General features: G+C 36.6%; 1 protein-coding gene across 1 annotated transcript in view; it reads left to right on the top strand.

Moving 5' to 3' along the window:
- The window catches only part of rictor (rapamycin-insensitive companion of Tor), a 53,921-nt gene that overhangs the window by 1,468 nt on the left and 35,343 nt on the right, over positions 1-17,110 (top strand). The window contains exons 2-7 of the mRNA XM_083117420.1: positions 1,322-1,453; positions 10,695-10,885; positions 11,397-11,625; positions 14,062-14,212; positions 15,130-15,308; positions 16,377-16,507. Of these exons, the coding sequence (XP_082973546.1) occupies positions 1,322-1,453; positions 10,695-10,885; positions 11,397-11,625; positions 14,062-14,212; positions 15,130-15,308; positions 16,377-16,507 (1,013 nt within the window). The remainder of the gene's footprint in view (positions 1-1,321; positions 1,454-10,694; positions 10,886-11,396; positions 11,626-14,061; positions 14,213-15,129; positions 15,309-16,376; positions 16,508-17,110) is intronic.

The raw sequence follows: 17,110 nt of genomic DNA, 5'->3' as shown, positions 1-17,110 counted from the left end.
TTCTGTGGAACAACCTTTTGTATGCACTCAGCATAAAATTCCACCACCGGGATTTTCAGTCAGTCCAGCACAACCATGCTCACATTCATGCATCACTTTTGGATAACCCAATGTGTCTGTGACATTTCAGAAAATTCAATGGTAAGAACACTAATTGTAAAATATCCTATTACATTATGTGATGTAACATGGTTAAAGCACAATGTAATTGTTTATTTTGTAACTGTACTATCTGTAACAGCATCTCACACATGCTTACGAACCAGTGCTGCCATTTCCTTTATGAGTACACATCATACCCTTCAAAAAAGTTAAAAACATTGCACATTTTAAGGTCATTTTATACCACATTGAAGATTTGAGCATTTTTCTTGTCATGCCTGACAAATTTTCACTTGAGGTTCGAAGGGCATTTCATGCTTGAGACCTTGTGTTAATTCTAAGAGCCGTAAACCCGACCTGCTTAAACTAACAACAAAAGCATTTAGGGAGGTAATATGCCTTTGTACCTCACTCCATGTCACATGATGGAGTAGCAGCAGCAGTACGTATCCAAGATGACATTAAACAAATGGATGTTAAAGGTAAAGAGATAATTCTCTAGAAAACACACAGTAAGTAATCACTAACTCAGTGAAGTGCTATAGAGCAACAACAAGAAAAAGAACCTCCACCTGCCTTCCCCTCCAGCAGGCGTCTGCGCAGGCTCTTTTGCCCGTTGTTCCACTATAATAGATTGCTTGATTTGCTTTATTTTACTTCGCCTCGTGCCACTTTTGGCTAATTTGCGAAGATGGGGATGATTGATGATATGATGACATTTTTTTAATAGACGCTCACAAACATCCATGCCCAGGTCAGTATTCGAACCCGGGACCCCTGGTGTCGTAGCGTGATGTGCCAACTACTCTGCCACGGGGGCCGGCCACTATAATAGAGGCATAAATAGAAAACAAACCATCTATAGAAATAATGCTTGAGTACCATGATTAGTTCGGAATTAAACAAATGCAAATTAGGTGCATCCATTCTAACTGCTTGGTATTTTTTCTTTTCTCTTTTTTTTTACTGGTTCTGGAGAAAATCATGAACAAAGTGAGCCCATAAGCTTAGATGGGCTTTATATGGAAAATTCTCACATCTTCACTGGAGCATGACATGGTGTAAAGAACAGATAACAATATTCAGTAATATATCATTCTCAATTTTGTATATCTATATAAAAAGTTTAAAACAGGGGTACAAAGTATGTTTGCATTATGAAACCATGGTAAAGATTGGACATTTGTATTTCTACTTGTAAAATTACCTTTCTTCACAGTTTGAGGGTTACACTGGTTCATGAAGCAAAGGAAGTCCGTTCAGCTGGTCTGCGGGCTACACGCTATTTGCTCAGAGGCGAATATGATGTGGCAATTCTCCTTAAACTACAGTATTCATATTTAATATCTAGGTAAGTGCATTTTGTTGTATTTGTCATTTTGAGATGTTTGTACATTCTTGTAACCATTAAGGAAATTTACAGCTATTAATGTAGAACAAATTTAAAAGATAAAAAGACACACACTAAACTCTTTTCCAGTTTAAGGCTTAATTATTTATTTCCTAATAGTCTCACCTATGTTTACTTTGGGCAGTATGCCACTTACGGCATCTGTTCTATGTAAAACCTGATTTTAATTACTTAACGTTCAGCGAGGAATGTGTGGCATTTTGTCACTTCATTGCAAGATTAACAGCTAAGAAAAGTGGCATTTAAAATTGGATTCGGAAGTACCTTTTTATTCCTAAACACCAACTGAAATAATTGGGGTGGGAAAAGGAACTAAACTTTCGTACAAGAAAAAATTGATTGAATTGGTCATTTTATTTTATATTTTTTGTCGCTTTTGGCAAATCCTGATGAGTAAAATAAATTAAATTGACTCAGTCAGTGAGGAGGCATCTTCAAGTTCTTTCAATAAGTCTTTATACATTCATGGGCACTTTTGAGTTGTAACACTCCCATTAACTTTCAGTGGAATCATTACAACCCAGAAATGCCCGTAACTGTACTCTAAAGAGACACTGGATATTATGGTAAAGGAATGATCATGTAGAAAAGTATGGCAGTTATAATGTACACAGAAAATTAGACAAGAATGCAACTTCAGATTTCCAATTCTTGTGATATTTTTTGCTGCATTCAAAAAAGTTTTGTGGAATTTGCAAAAGCACACCAAAAGTCGTGTAAAAGCAAATTAGCATTTTTTTTTGTAACTACCATGCATAGAAATGTGTTTAGCATATAACTTACCCACTTGTAACCAAGGACCTGTAACGTAACCCAACTTGTAACGCTGTCAAGTTACGAACGGAACTATCGATATGTGTTACAATAGCATTGGCGTTCCAGACAGTACCGGACAGATTGGACCTGCCAACAACCTGGGTAAATTAGGCGTAACGTTACTCAACGATCCATTCGCTTCAGGTACTGAGTGGAACGGGTCTCGGATGGAACGGGTACGATCATACCCATACGTACTGTACCGGAACAGTGGCTACCGGGTACGAAATGGAACCACAGGTTTGTAACCGGTACTAAAGAACTATAATCAGCAGTGCTTGTTCTTAAAATACCGGAACGTGGATAGAAATGGATGAAGTGGGTAATATTTGTAACAGGAAGTTACGGTACGTAATAAAACACATACTGATTGTATCCAAATTAAGTTTACTGTCAATCAAAATTCCATAGCAGCAAATGGAATACCGATAAAGTTACACTTCTTTGTTTAAAAACTAGTTATAATAAATTTAGAAAAAAGTAATTCGTGGTCTTTCTGGGTAATTATTTATCAGAAAAATATGTATAAATACTATCTAGTTTTTCTTCTATTAATTTGTTAATAATGGTCAGCTAAGCAAAAATAGAAACAATTAGATTTAACAAGGCCATGTAACAGTTGGGCTGAAAAGTTCATAGGCTGACTCATAGATGGTGTTACTAGAATTAAATCCATGTGGTTTTTACTTAGTACTAACCTTCAAAAGATACGTGTATAAATTTCACAGCTGCCGGATAATTAGTTCGTGAGATATAGCATTGTGAGTGAAGCAGCTTTTGTTATTGTGAAAAAATGGATAAAAAAGAATTTCGTGTGTTAATAAAGCATTGCTTTTTGGCGAAAAAAAAAATACTGTTGAAGCCAAGGCTTGGCTTGATAAACATTATTTGGACTCTGCACCAGGAAAATCAACCGTTGAGAAGTGGTTTGCTAAATTTAAACGAGGCGAAATGAGCATCAAAGACGATGCACGCAGTGGACGCCCCAAAGAGGCTGTTACCGACGAAAACATCAAAAAAGTCCACAAAATAATTTTAAATGATCGTAAAGTGAAGTTGATCGAGATAGCTGAGACTTTAAAAATATCAAAGGAACGTGTTGGACATATTGTGCATGAATATTTGAACATGCGAAAGCTGTGTGCAAAATGGGTGCCACGCATGCTCACAATCGATCAAAAGCAACAACGTTTTGATGATTCGGAGCAATGTTTAGCGATATTCAACCGTAATAAAGACAATTTTTTCCGTCGATATATTACAATGGATGAAACATGGCTCCATAACTACACTCCAGAGTCCAATCGACAGTCGGCTGGCAAGGTTATGGCATCAGTATTCTGGGATGCGCATGGTGTTATATTCATCGATTACCTCAAAAAGGACCAGACCATCAACAGCGATTATTACATAGCGTTGTTGGAGCGTTTAAAGGATGAAATCACGAAAAAACGGCCCCATTTGAAGAAGAAAAAAGTGCTGTTTCATCAAGACAATGCACCGTGTCACAAATCAATGAAAACGATGGCAAAATTATATGAATTAGACTACGAATTGCTTCCCCATCCACCATATTCTCCAGATCTGGCCCCCAGTGACTTTTTCCTGTTTGCAGACCTTAAAAGAATGCTCGCTGGAAAGAAATTTAGCACTGATGAAGAGGTAATCGCCGAAACTGAGGCCTATTTTGAGGCTAAAGAGAAATCGTACTATAAAAATGGCATCGAAAAATTGTATGAGCGCTATAATCGTTGTATCGCCCTCGAAGGCAACTATATTGAATAATCGAATTTTGTCAAAAAAATATTTTTTACTATGTTAGCCTACGAACTTTTCAGCCCAACTGTTATAATATACTAATTACAATGACCTGCGCAGAAATCTATATTCGTCCTTCAGGCAACCAGCATGCGCAGTAGGCACCATTAGGTTTAAAATAGATAGAGAAGTGAAATTCAGTTTGACGGTAGATTATGCTAATTAGAGCATGGGAAATCAACATGATTGTGGCAAACCGGAAGTTGTTAGACACCATATTGAAAAATGTTACTTCTCAAGATAGAGAAGTGTAATTCAGTTTCGAGGTAGCTTATGCTAATTAGAGCATGGCAAATCAACATGATTGTGGAAAACCGGAAGCTGATGGAGGCCATATTGGAAAATACTACATTTTAAGATAGAGAAATGAAATTTGGTTTGATGGTAGCTTATGTCAATTAGAGAAAGGCAAATCAACACGATTCTAGAAAACCGGAAGTTGATGGACGCCATATTGAAAAATACTACTTTTTAAGATAGAGAAGTGAAATTCGGTTTCAAGGTAGCTTATGCTTATTAGAGCATGGCAAATCAACATGATTGTGGAAAACCAAAAGTTGATGGACGCAATATTGAAAAATGTTATTTCTTAAGATAGAGAAGTCGAATTTGGTTTCATGGTAGCCAACGCTAATTAGAGCATGGCAAATCAACATGATTGTGGAAAACTGGAAGTTGTTAGACGCCATATTGAAAAATGTTACTTCTTAAGATAGAGAAGTGAAATTCGGTTTCAAGGTAGCTTATGCTTATTGGAGCATGGCAAATCAACATGATTGTGGAAAACCAGAAGCTAATGGACGCCATATTGAAAAATACTAATTTTTAAGATAGAGAAGTGAAATTAGGTATCATGGTAGCTTATGTCAATTAGGGGGCCTCCCCGATGGCGCAGTGGTAGCGTCGTCGCCTTGTAATCAAGAGGTCCCGGGTTCGATACCCGGTGGAGGCACAAGTGGTTCAGATCGTACTTTAAACTGTAGGTCCAGTCCCGTTTAGCCTTACTGTGCATAAAAGTGGACTTAAAACACCAAATCAATGAACTTATGTCAATTAGAGCAAGGCAAATCAACATGATTGTGGAAAACTGGAAGTTGATGGACGCCATATTGGAAAATACTACTTTTTAAGATAGAGAAGTGAAATTCGGTTTGACGGTACCTTATGCTAATTAGAGCGTGGCAAATCAACATGATTGTGGAAAACCTTAAGTTGATGGAAGCCATATTGAAAAATGTTACTCCTTAAGATAGAGAAGTGAAATTCGGTTTCAAGGTAGCTTATGCTTATTAATGCGTGGCAAATCAACACGATTGTGGAAAACTGAAAGCTGATGGACGCCATTTTGAAAAATGTTACTTCTTAAGATAGAGAAGTGAAATTCGGTTTGATGGTCGCTAATGCTAATTAGAGCATGACAAATCAACTAAGTTGTGGAAATCCAAAAGTAAATGGACGCTATATTCAAGAATATTGCTTCTTAAGATAGAGAAGTGAAATTCGGTTTGGTGGTAGCTTCTGATAATTACGTAGAGACCTGTAAACTAGATCCATTGCCCCCTGCGACCCGCCCGGCCTAATGGTAAGCCAATACCCACCCACTCCCACCCTGCGCAGCTGTTGTCTTGAATCAGTCGGACTGAACTGCATAGAAGAGATAGTTTACGTGCCCATCAGTACCTGGTCTTGTTCAAGAATGGGCGGGCTGGTGATGACTCAATACAATTCTTTAGGAGAGGTGCGATTAGAGGAAAGAAAGTGTTTATGATGACACTGTTGATTATTTTGTTCAGTCTTATCGCCTGTGAATGATCTGAGGCGTAGCTGCCGTGAAAGGGAATGCGGAGGTGTTGGGAAGGGTCCGTAAGATTGACTATGGGTTCTTGAAATATAGAACTTACGAAATTCAACAGGATATATGAACATTTAGAATTGAGATGTGTTATTATTTATTGTAAGATTACACGTAAGGAGTACGTTAGAAAACAATTATTAGTGTAGAAGTCCGTTACCACGTTTAATTCGTCTGTGTTCTGGGGAGAAGAAGCTGACTATGATGTGTGTACCCCCCCCCCCCCCCTTACTCATATAGAGAAGCTTATTTACGTTACTGTAATCCAGTGTTTGGAAAGTTAGTTTTATTCTTAAAGTATTGACTTACACATATTGCGCTAAACAGTATTTGAATTATATTTACAGTTACTCATATGAGAAATTTGTCATGCTTAAATTAGCACAAGCTACCATCAAACCGAATGTCATTTGTCTATCTTAGAAACAAGTATTTTTCAATATTCGTCCATCAGCTTCCGGATTTCCACAATCATGTTGATTTGCCATCCTTTAATTACCAAAAATTACTTTGAAACCGAATTTCACTTCTCTATCTTAAGCAGTGACATTTATCAATATGGCGTCCATCAACTTCCGGTTTTCCACAATTGTGTTGATTTGCCTTGCTCTAATTAGCATAAGCTACCATCATACCGAATTTAACATTTCTATCTTAAAATGTAACATTTTTCAATAAGGCGTCCATCAACTTCCGGTTTTCCACGATCATGTTGATTTGCAATGCTCTAATTGGCCTAAGCTACCTACAAATCGAATTTCACTTCTCTATCTAAAAAAGTAGTATTTTTCAATATGGCGTCCATCAGCTTCCGGTTTTCCACAAAAATGTTGATTTGCCATGCTCTAATAAGCATAAGCTACCTTGAAACCGAATTTCACTTCTCTATCTTAAGAAGTAACATTTTTCAATATTGCATCTATCAGCTTCCGGTTTTCCACAATCATGTTGATTTGCCATGCTCTAATTAGCATAAGTACAGCGCCTTGAACAACGTAGTGTGGAAAACGACCCAAGAAACTGGTTCCCCGAGACGATGACAAGTAGATGGCAGTGCGATCGACCCAGGTGCTAATTTTGTTATGAAAGTAATGCGGCTTAGTTAGTTTTTGGAATATATTGTGTAGATTTGTTTCTCTAGAAAGGCGGTAAGTGAATTGATGGAAACAGTTATATTTGTGGAGTGATTTGCAGTCACGAAATGGCATTAATTTGGAAAGTAAAGTAAAATAAAATTAATAAATAAATAGCATGCGTAACACAAGAAGAAACATCGCAATGTGATTCCGGACGTCAGGTCTTGGACTGTGTATTAGAGTTTATTTTTCTATGTTATTAGAATATAAATAGTATCCTGAGAGATATTTCATACCGAGGCGACAAACCACAAATGTTGCTTGAAAGCGAGCAGTCGGAAATCAATGCAGCCTTTCGAACCGTAGTGGCAAAAGCTCTGACTGCACTGTTTCCTCAAGGAGATTTTACACCAAAGCGACACGCGACAAACGATACGAGGATTTCACACCAAAGCGACACGGGTCCTTCGGTCCAAGGCAACTTTCACACCGGAGTGACACATGTTGCTTGGAAACGAGCCAATCAAGAGCAACATTTCACATCGTAGCGGCATGACGGGAAGCACAAGCCAGTGTTCGGTTGGTGAAGTCCTCAAGCGATAAGTGTCGCGTGCCGCTTGTCGCTTTGGTGCGCAATCTCACTGAAGCAAGACACTCATTGCATCGCGTATGTGCGAACAACAAACCATGGCAACATGTTGCAAGCTATTGAGGAAATGGCCCAGTTTGAGCGATGCAGAAGCGACAAAGCGACACGTGTGGCTTATCGTGTCGCCTAGATCTATAGTTGTAATGTGCGGTTTATCGTGTCGCCTATCTGTTGTTCGCAAGCAACGCTTGGTAATAGACTGAAGGCACCATGTCGCTTGTCACTTAGTTGGGAACTCCCCCTGTAGGGCGTCGCTTCGGTCTGAGCACCCTTCCATTAAGGAGCTTTCCGACCGAAGTAACAAGTAGCACGCGAATACGCCATATGAACGTGTCGTTTGCTGTTTGGATCCTCATGTGCAATGAATGCTATTTTACAGTCTGGATGTGTGTGTCACTAGTATGACAGTGTGAACATCCCGTGTCGCTTGTCCCATTGGTTTGAAAGTTGCCTTACAATCATGTCGATGGCACTAAGAAAGTTTTATGGGGTTCCCCTTGTCGTTTCATGCAATCATCATTCTCATCATCGCCGCGATTAGTTTAAAGCGGAAGAAAAGGGACAGTAAATATCAAAAATACAAATGCTTCAGTGTGTATATCTTTAAAAGAAATTATGATGATAATAATAACGAACCTAATTCATACACAAAAATTTAGTTGCCAAGAGCATTCCACACGTATTTTTTCTCCCGTATTATTAACGAAAGTATGACGATAACAGGACTTGGTCGACTGTCTAGAATGTTCGTTAATATCTTGGCGACCACTGTATCAAATATCATAGCAATTATCACATTCATAGAAATGCTTCTTGTAAAAGAATCAGACGTTGCAGCGAAAACTCCATTTACTTCCATTATAAGCAGTCGAACACCAAGCACCGGGGTCAACACCAGCACCTCTAGTGGATCATTTTCGAGTGGAACCATCCAGAGAGCGCAGAAGCATGCCGTTTTCCACACTACGTTATTCTAGGCGCTGTAGCATAAGCTACCTTGAAACCCAATTTCACTTCTCCATCTTAAGAAATAGCAATTTTCAATATGGCGTCCATCAACTTCCGTTTTTCCACAATCATGTTGATTTGCAATGCTCTAATTGGCATAAGCTACCATCAAATCGAATTTCACTTCTCTATCTTAAAGAGTAGTATTTTTCAATATGGCGTCAATCAGCTTCCGGTTTTCCACAATCATGTTGATTTGCCATGCTCTAATAAGCATAAGCTACCGCCAAACCAAATTTTACTTCTTTATCTTAAGAAGTAACATTTTTCAATATGGCCAGTATGGCGTACATTAACTTCCCCTTTTTTCCAGATGTATTAATTGGTAATATTCTAATTACTATAAACTATCATCATGTCGAACTTTCAATATCTTGCTTGAAAAGAATTCTTTTTCAGTATGTTGGCATCACCTTGCACCCTATAATTACGTGTAGGCTATTGGTTATATAAAAGTAACATTATTTTTATTAATAACAAATCTCAGGATTCCATATTTCTATATATATATATATATATTGCCTACAACCTCAAATAATAGCTGATTGTTCAAGAATTCGACAATGAAAGTTTTAAAATGAAGAGTTACGTGACTCATATATTTTCTGATCCATTCAATACCCATTTCATTAGTTGAAAATAAGTTTTGTTACAATTGTACCCGATCCCAAAGTTTCAGGTATACCCATCATGATTTTGTACCGGTATGATTCTAAGGAGAGGTACGTACCGTAACGGAACTGGCATTCAGAGAAGGAATAAGTTCCACGCTTTCTGGTACGGGTATAATAACGTTCCACTCTGTGTACCCGAAGCTGTCGTCCCCGAAGCTCTATCGGGTACGAACGGAACGGTACAGCAGAAGCGTTACTGTTCGCCTTACCAAGTGGTTGTGGTATTTTCTTTTGAACAGTCCATGGCATTTGGTCCGGTACAGAAATAACGCAGAACGGTGACATATACCAATGAATTGCGTTACTTACAGGTCCCTGCTTGTAACCACATTCGTGCTGAAAGCTGAAGGTCCCTCCCTACCAATAAATATCAAAGACAAGGATCTTTCACTGGGTCATGAAGAACTTCATAATTAATTCTGTAACATGTTGATCTAAGGTGGATTTATTTCAATCAGATGATTTTTTATTTAAATCACTTTAAAGAAATAATTTACAGATTAATCTCGTAATTATTGAATGGTGTTTATTAGCTCTAAGAAAGGAAGAGAGAACACAAAATGTATGTACTGATGGGGTGAAGCTCATATGGAAAGGATATGTAACACACTTACATTTCTCTTGATTTAAAATTCAAAAATTTTTATAGGCGAAAATATATATAAAGTACTAATCATGTTAAACCGTATTTAATGTCATTATCATTAAACTGTAAATAAACATGGCAGCTGACATTTTGCAAACTATCATTAAAAATATTGTCAAAATTCAGCTGCAAAGAAAATAAAAATATTTTAAGTTACAATTACATAGTACATCTAAAATGTTTTATTTTCACTGGAAGAAAAGTTACTGAAATTATTATAGTTTCATTAACACACTCAAACATTTCCATTCATATGTGCAGTATCAGAAACAAAAAAATATATATTTACACATAATTTTTAATTTGCTTTAATCAAACTGTTCAAATATTTTAGAGGGTCCTTTACCAGAAAAAGCCTTTCTATAAAAAAACATGTCTATGTGTATGGTGTCAAAACCATACAAGCAATTTTAAGCATATTTTTAAAAAAAATAAATTAGAAAGATCGATTTAAATTTAAAAAATCATTTTTTAAATAAAAACCATGATTTTTATGCACACATTATAAACCCTAGATTTTTTAAGATAAATTTTGAATGTGCTTGGGATTCACATTTTTCAGTGTATCATGGATGCTTGTATTTGAAAAGATGAAATGCCATTTGCTCATATGTATTGATGTTTGCTTCTTCTTTCTTCCAGGAGTTTAGATATTATCCTTGAAAACGATAGTGAGCGCATGCAGGCCATGCGTCTAGTCAGAAAAATACTATTGAAAGCTGCTCGTTTTTTCCCTGAGGGAATGGCTCGCTCTTTAGTATCTCTTGCAAATGACGGAGCTAAGGAAAAGGACAGAATGCTTCGAGCTTCCTTGGCTGCTTTAAGTGAAATTTGTAAGTGCCATTGGTGAAGGCAATTTTTTGAAACGACAGGGGGAGGGTGGAGCTTAATTTTTAGATGTCAAATAAAAAGAAGTGGTGTCTGTTGACATGGGATTCATGTATGTGTTTGTATGACTGTTTTTTGCTATTGTTAGTTACATTATTATTAACTCTGCACTATTGAGGTGCATGGCTCACAGAGTTTGTTGCACGTGTCGTAAGATAATATAGTAGAAATATGAAACTCATTTGCTGGAGTAATGATTATAATTTATTTTGTGTAATAAAATATATAAAGAATAATACAAATAATAGAAATAACAAATTCTTGATAATAGAATTTACATTCATTGGTTTCACAATTAATTTTCGTGGTTTGTTGTGGATAGGACACACTTCACAGATTTTATTTGCATCTGGAATTGCATATTTTTGCCCCTGCTCTCCCCCCATTTTATTGCATATGAATAACGCCATATAATTTTAAGAGAGTGTGTTTTTCCACATCTTTTTTTTATTACAGGTGTTTTGAATCCTAGTGTTTTCATATCGTGCGGAGGAGTGAATGCTATTATGCATAATGTACTTGACTGCCAGATTCCTCGTATTTCAGAAGCATTAAGTGGAACATTATTGTATTTGTTGAATCATCCAAGCACAAGGCATAAAGCAGCAATTGATCTTGAGATGTTAGCAGCTCCGTTTACAGATTTCCATTACAAGCACAATGCACGTTCCGGTGATAAAGAGACGTAAGTATAAATGACTACTATGTTTCAATGGATCACTCACCAGACACTTCGAAAGGTTGAAATTTTCACAAATTTATGCACGTCCTGACAACCATTGTCACAAGATATTCAATTTTCTAGTGTCTGGTGAGTGTTCCTCATTTCTTTATTATTTTTTATATAACTCCCTTTTTTTTTTGCTTAGCATCAAAATTAAAGGGAACAGAGAACATTCACCAGCCAAAAGGTGCTGGTGGATTTTCCAGGGTCCCATTATCATTGGAGATTGAAAGCTGACATCAGCATTCAGTGAAGCCATTCGTTGAGATGACCTGTTCTTTTACAGTCTGAGGGAGTGGGGGCATGGTGTCTGTTGGGTCTAGAAGATATGTTCAAATGTGTGGTTGATATTTAAGCTCTTTTCCATGCAGGAAATGTTAGTGGTTGGTGTTAGCTAATGTGTAACTAGCATTGAGTTATTACATACATGTTGTTTTGTGTTTCCGCATGGCGAGTTTCTTATTAATTTTGAAGGCTCACTATCTTCATTCCCTAAGGGTGCAGCATTGGGGACCCCCCAATCACCACCTGCAATGCCACCAGACAACAGAAACTAAAACAACTGCCTGCAGAAAGCACAGAAGACGACACATGCCAAGAACCACACACCAGCACCACCAGATTTAAGATAAATGAAACTAGCGCTACCTAGGAACAAACAAAGAAGTGACGCACTACCATCTCTGTCTAACGCCGCACCTTTAGCGAATGAGGGCAGCGAGCCTTCAAAATTAATTGTTCAACGCACAAAGTGGAAACACGAAACTTGACATATGTAATACTTGAACTGCTTTTACCACAACCATCATGAATAGAGGCACGCAAATTTCGTTTTTGACGAAAACACGAAATATGAAATAACATGCTGTAATGTTAATTTTTCATGTTTCTGAAAGGTGTGAAGTGCATTTTCCTACCCTGTTTTGTCACGAAATAATGCGAAATGAACTGCAAAATGCAAAATATACTCTTAAACACGAAATTTACCGTTTCTATACCGACGTGACACTTCCTGAAGTCTGAAGTATCCTGTGAATTATGCAATTTGCTAAAAATTAATTAATTCTGCTGTAAATATTTGAGAAGCAAAAATGGACCCCTTTGATACGAATAAACTTAATATTCTGGTAACTACATAAATGTGCTATTAGAAGGGATAAGTTTATTTTGTGTAATAAATGCAGTTTTTTAATCAAATTTAGGATTATAATCACAATTTTAAAACCAAAATGTCATCTTCTGTAGCACTTTTGATGTGATTATTCACCGCTATAACACCGAAATTTTATTTTATTTGCCGCTTTTGAACCCGAAATCGACTCTGTTTTTGCTTTTTTATTTACCAAAAATATGTGCCTCTAATCATGAATAATACAGTATTCAGTCATTTTGAGGTTGAGGTATGAATCCATACAGTAGGGGAAGTAGGTGAGAACATGCACAAAACAATGCTGTATGTTTTCAGATCAGTATTTCGTTTGTACGCATTGAATTGTTTTCTTTCTTACTGCCTACCTTGTTGGGTTTGTGATACAACTCTTAACTCTCCTATTAATGCATTTTGCTGGTGACATTACTATGTGTAAAACGTCAATGTTGTTTCAGCAAAACACAATTTTCATGGAACCTGTTTCATTAATCTGTTTTACCTCAGTTTTGCCACTACACTCATTCAGTCGGCACATGCACCCTTGCATCAGTGGTTGCAACTAAGGCTCATTATAATGTGAGGGAGTTGGGTGAGATGATAAAAGAACAGGCATGTGTTGCACCATAATTGGTTGCCTCTATGGGCATGGAATGTAAGGAGTAGTTGTGTTTTGGGGCCAAGATATTTCTTGGTTTGAGGAACCATTATTGGGCTTGTCCCAAAAAAAGCATCCGTAGTGTCAGGATATTTGTGGAATATGGAAAAATGAATGAGGGGTGTATTTAGTTTGTGTGAGGTTGGTGCTGGAAGATGGTTATTGTAGGGTTAGCAGTAAGTTTATCTAGCGGATGTAGGAAGCAGTCATGGTGATTTGTTTGTTAACGAGGCTGTGGGGTATAGCTGCAGTAAGATTCAGGCATAAGTTGTAGTTGGCTGGGATGTAGGACATGTATTGAGGCATTGCCCCTCAAGGTCCTGGGAAACTTTTTTTTCAAAGTCATTTGCATTGAATTCTCGATCTTAACCGTAGTAGATGTGATGTGATTTGCACCATACTCCAGATGCTTGTTACCTCCCTCCCAAAATGAGTCCCCATACCATTTCACGCAAGGGCATTACCAGAGAAATTTCCACCCGAGAGTCAACTGGACCACCATGGCTCCTAACAATTCTTCGTATGCTTATTGTATTGACGAAATAATGAATTTTTGAATGCATGTCTCATTCAGTAGCATGTTCTTTTGCAGGGATGACAGGGAGCAGAGGTTTAATTGCAGTCGAATGGCTCTGCTGGCCATTTTGCGATCGTGGCCTGGAATTCTGCATTTCTGCAAACCAGGAAACTCAGGGTTGAAGTCTTTAGTGGATGTTTTGTACCTTCGGCAACTGGAAGTTCGAGTAAGTAATTCATTAAGTATTTTCCTTTTGCCATTCACATAGTGATTCAGAACTCATTTTAAACTCTTTTTTAAGTCCAGACACAATTAGGTTATCTGTGCATAAAGTGGACTTAAACAACAAACATATCACCCTTGGAGTGCACTAATTAAAAAGTTGTGAATAGTATGTACACATTATTATTAGTACATGGCTGGAAAAAGACATTATATTTGCTGTAAAGGTGATATTATTGTTACAAACATGAACAGATTGCCCATGCAAAGTCCATGCTACCATTGTGTTTTATTATACAGGGCTGTTGTATGTATGTATTATTGTTTCATTCATGGAAAATGTACTCTCTTTAGTGTTTGACAAGCACTTTACTTCTGTAATGTACACAGCAAGTTCCAGAACTTTTACATGTTGTGTACATTGTCTTGAGAGCCGTTCTATATTCTTTGTAACACAGTTGCAATACATTCACTTTAAATTTCTTATGGTGCTGTACATGTTTTGAAACTATTTCCTGCCTGAGATATTTTTGAAAACATTTCAGACTTTCAGTGCCTGTATATTGCCTCCCCCCCCCCCCCCCCCCATAAAGGTAGTTGCAAAATTTGGCATTGCAAACCTCTGAACTCAGAACTGAGGCTGGAAGTGAAATAAATTACGAGCAATTGCCACCAAAAATAATAATAATAATAATAATAAAATAGCTTTACCTAAGCCAGCTGTTTTGCTCGTCTATTTCTGGCTAATTGCAAGTATGATAATGAATAATGATTAGATGAAATTTATGAGGGTGACACTTGCAAATTAACACCCCTCCTAGGCCAAAGCTCAAACCTAAGACATTTGAAGCTGAGATCATGCACTTGGCACTGCAATTTAATTGGTATTGTAGATACAGTACTCTTTCTTCTTTGTTTCAGAAAGCAATTCTTGAGTTCCTGTATGAATTACTAATGCTTCCCTTGCCTGAGTGGACAGACGAATGCAGTGTTGCTTTGGATGCCGTTGATCCTTCCCATCCGCAGGAGGCTTGGAAGCTTAGTGAAGGTTTCGTGGCAGCAGAAGGGAAGTCTGTTCTTCCACATCCAGCTACAGTGAGGTTAGTGAAGTGTACTCTTAATTGTTCATATATTTCAAAAGTTTTTATTTCTAATCAAACCAGCCTAATTAATTACAAAAAAAGAGAAGCTTCCGAGCATGTCTGGGAATTGTCATTGAGGTTTTATCTTCATTTATGTCTTAATGATATACATGCAAAACTTGCCATCAATGTTATATTAAGCCAATTATGTATATATTTTCATTTATTTGTTCATATGATATAAACAACAGTAAAAGTTATAATGGTGCATATTGCTTGTTGAACTTAAACTTCAAACCAATAAAATCACATATCTTCCATAAACATTTTTTGAAAAAGGCAGTGTTCATAAACATTTTTTTGAAAAAAGGCAGTGTTCAGTACTCCCACAATATTTTTTCAATGTATGTAACTGATATTTACTACAAGTTAAAGGCAATAATGTACTATATTACAAGCTCTGGAATTTCTATGATTGATGAAATAAGACATTTTTACTAATAAATGAATTCTCCTGTATCCCTACAGTTGCAGATACCAATAGCTTACAGATTAATATATCTTATCCCTATCATTTAGAGAAGACCAGGACGAAATAAGAATGTAATAAAATATTTCATGAAAAGATTCTCTCGGGCTATTCCAAGAAAGGAATCTTTTCCACAACACACCTGGTCAATAGCCCGAGAGAATCTTTTCATCATTCGTCACCAGGAAAGCTTCAAGACTTACTTAAAATTTTTCATATCAGTATATCCATAATAAAGCCATTACTGATGAGTACATTGGAATCAGTAAAATTCCTGCTTTGTCTCGTCACTATAGTTAATAGTAAAGGATTTGTTGATTGTTCTTATGTTTGCATTCATAAATTGATTGATAAGCATAAAAAGTGTAACATTATTTATACAACATATAATAAAGAAAATCCCAGTGTCTGATTATGAAATATTTTTTTGTCATCTTGATGCACATTAATTGTTGATGTTATAGATTATAAGTAATTGAGTGTTCCATTTCATAAATAATACTTATGTTACTCTGTATGTATATTGTTCTACATAGAAGTAATTTCTTTCTATCCAGACCAAATCTGATTGAGATCCACTTGGCTGTTTTGGTTTACATTTTTGTGACCTGTGGTTTACTTGAAGCTATCGTAGAAGTTATAGTAACAAGTGATACTTTCATATCAGTAAGAGGAACTATATTGTTGGGTAAGTATTTTCTTTGTCATTTTTGTACTACATAGGTTGTCATGCAAAAGTGTTGAAATTTGAAACTTGGTTGGTTGACAGGTTCACATTAATAGTAGTAATTTCTACACTGTTATTGAGATATTCCTACTGTTCACAATAAAATTTTGTACTTGGTCCTTATCTTCTTGGCTAGTATGAATAAAATAGAACACTTCTTGCCTTTTTTGAACATGTACTCCACTTCATATGAATAAAAGAATGAAAATAAAGATTCATGATTGTTTACATATATGTCACAGGTTATTAAAAAGTTGGTGTACCTATAAGAAGTCATTAGCTTACAAATTTAACATGGAGGACTATATTTATTTGGAAATGGAGCACATGCCCACATCTTTAGCACCTGCCCCCCTACTGTTAGTGTCAGTGAAATTTTTATATTTAAACGAATTACAATATTCAGGTTCTTACCTTCAATGCTTCATGTTAATGCTATCTGCTTTGTACTGTTCTCGTGGGAAGAGTAACAAATGTAGTTTTGAGCTGTTTTCTTAAAATGCTTTCCTTCTCATTAATATGACATTGATGAGTACATGTAACATCACAATCAGTAAATTTCCC

The sequence above is a fragment of the Lepisma saccharinum genome, chromosome 1 (genome assembly GCF_977018435.1).
Source record: "Lepisma saccharinum chromosome 1, izLepSacc3.1, whole genome shotgun sequence".
NCBI classification, from domain to species: Eukaryota; Metazoa; Arthropoda; class Insecta; order Zygentoma; family Lepismatidae; genus Lepisma; species Lepisma saccharinum.
This window is presented reverse-complemented; position numbering and strand designations above follow the sequence as displayed.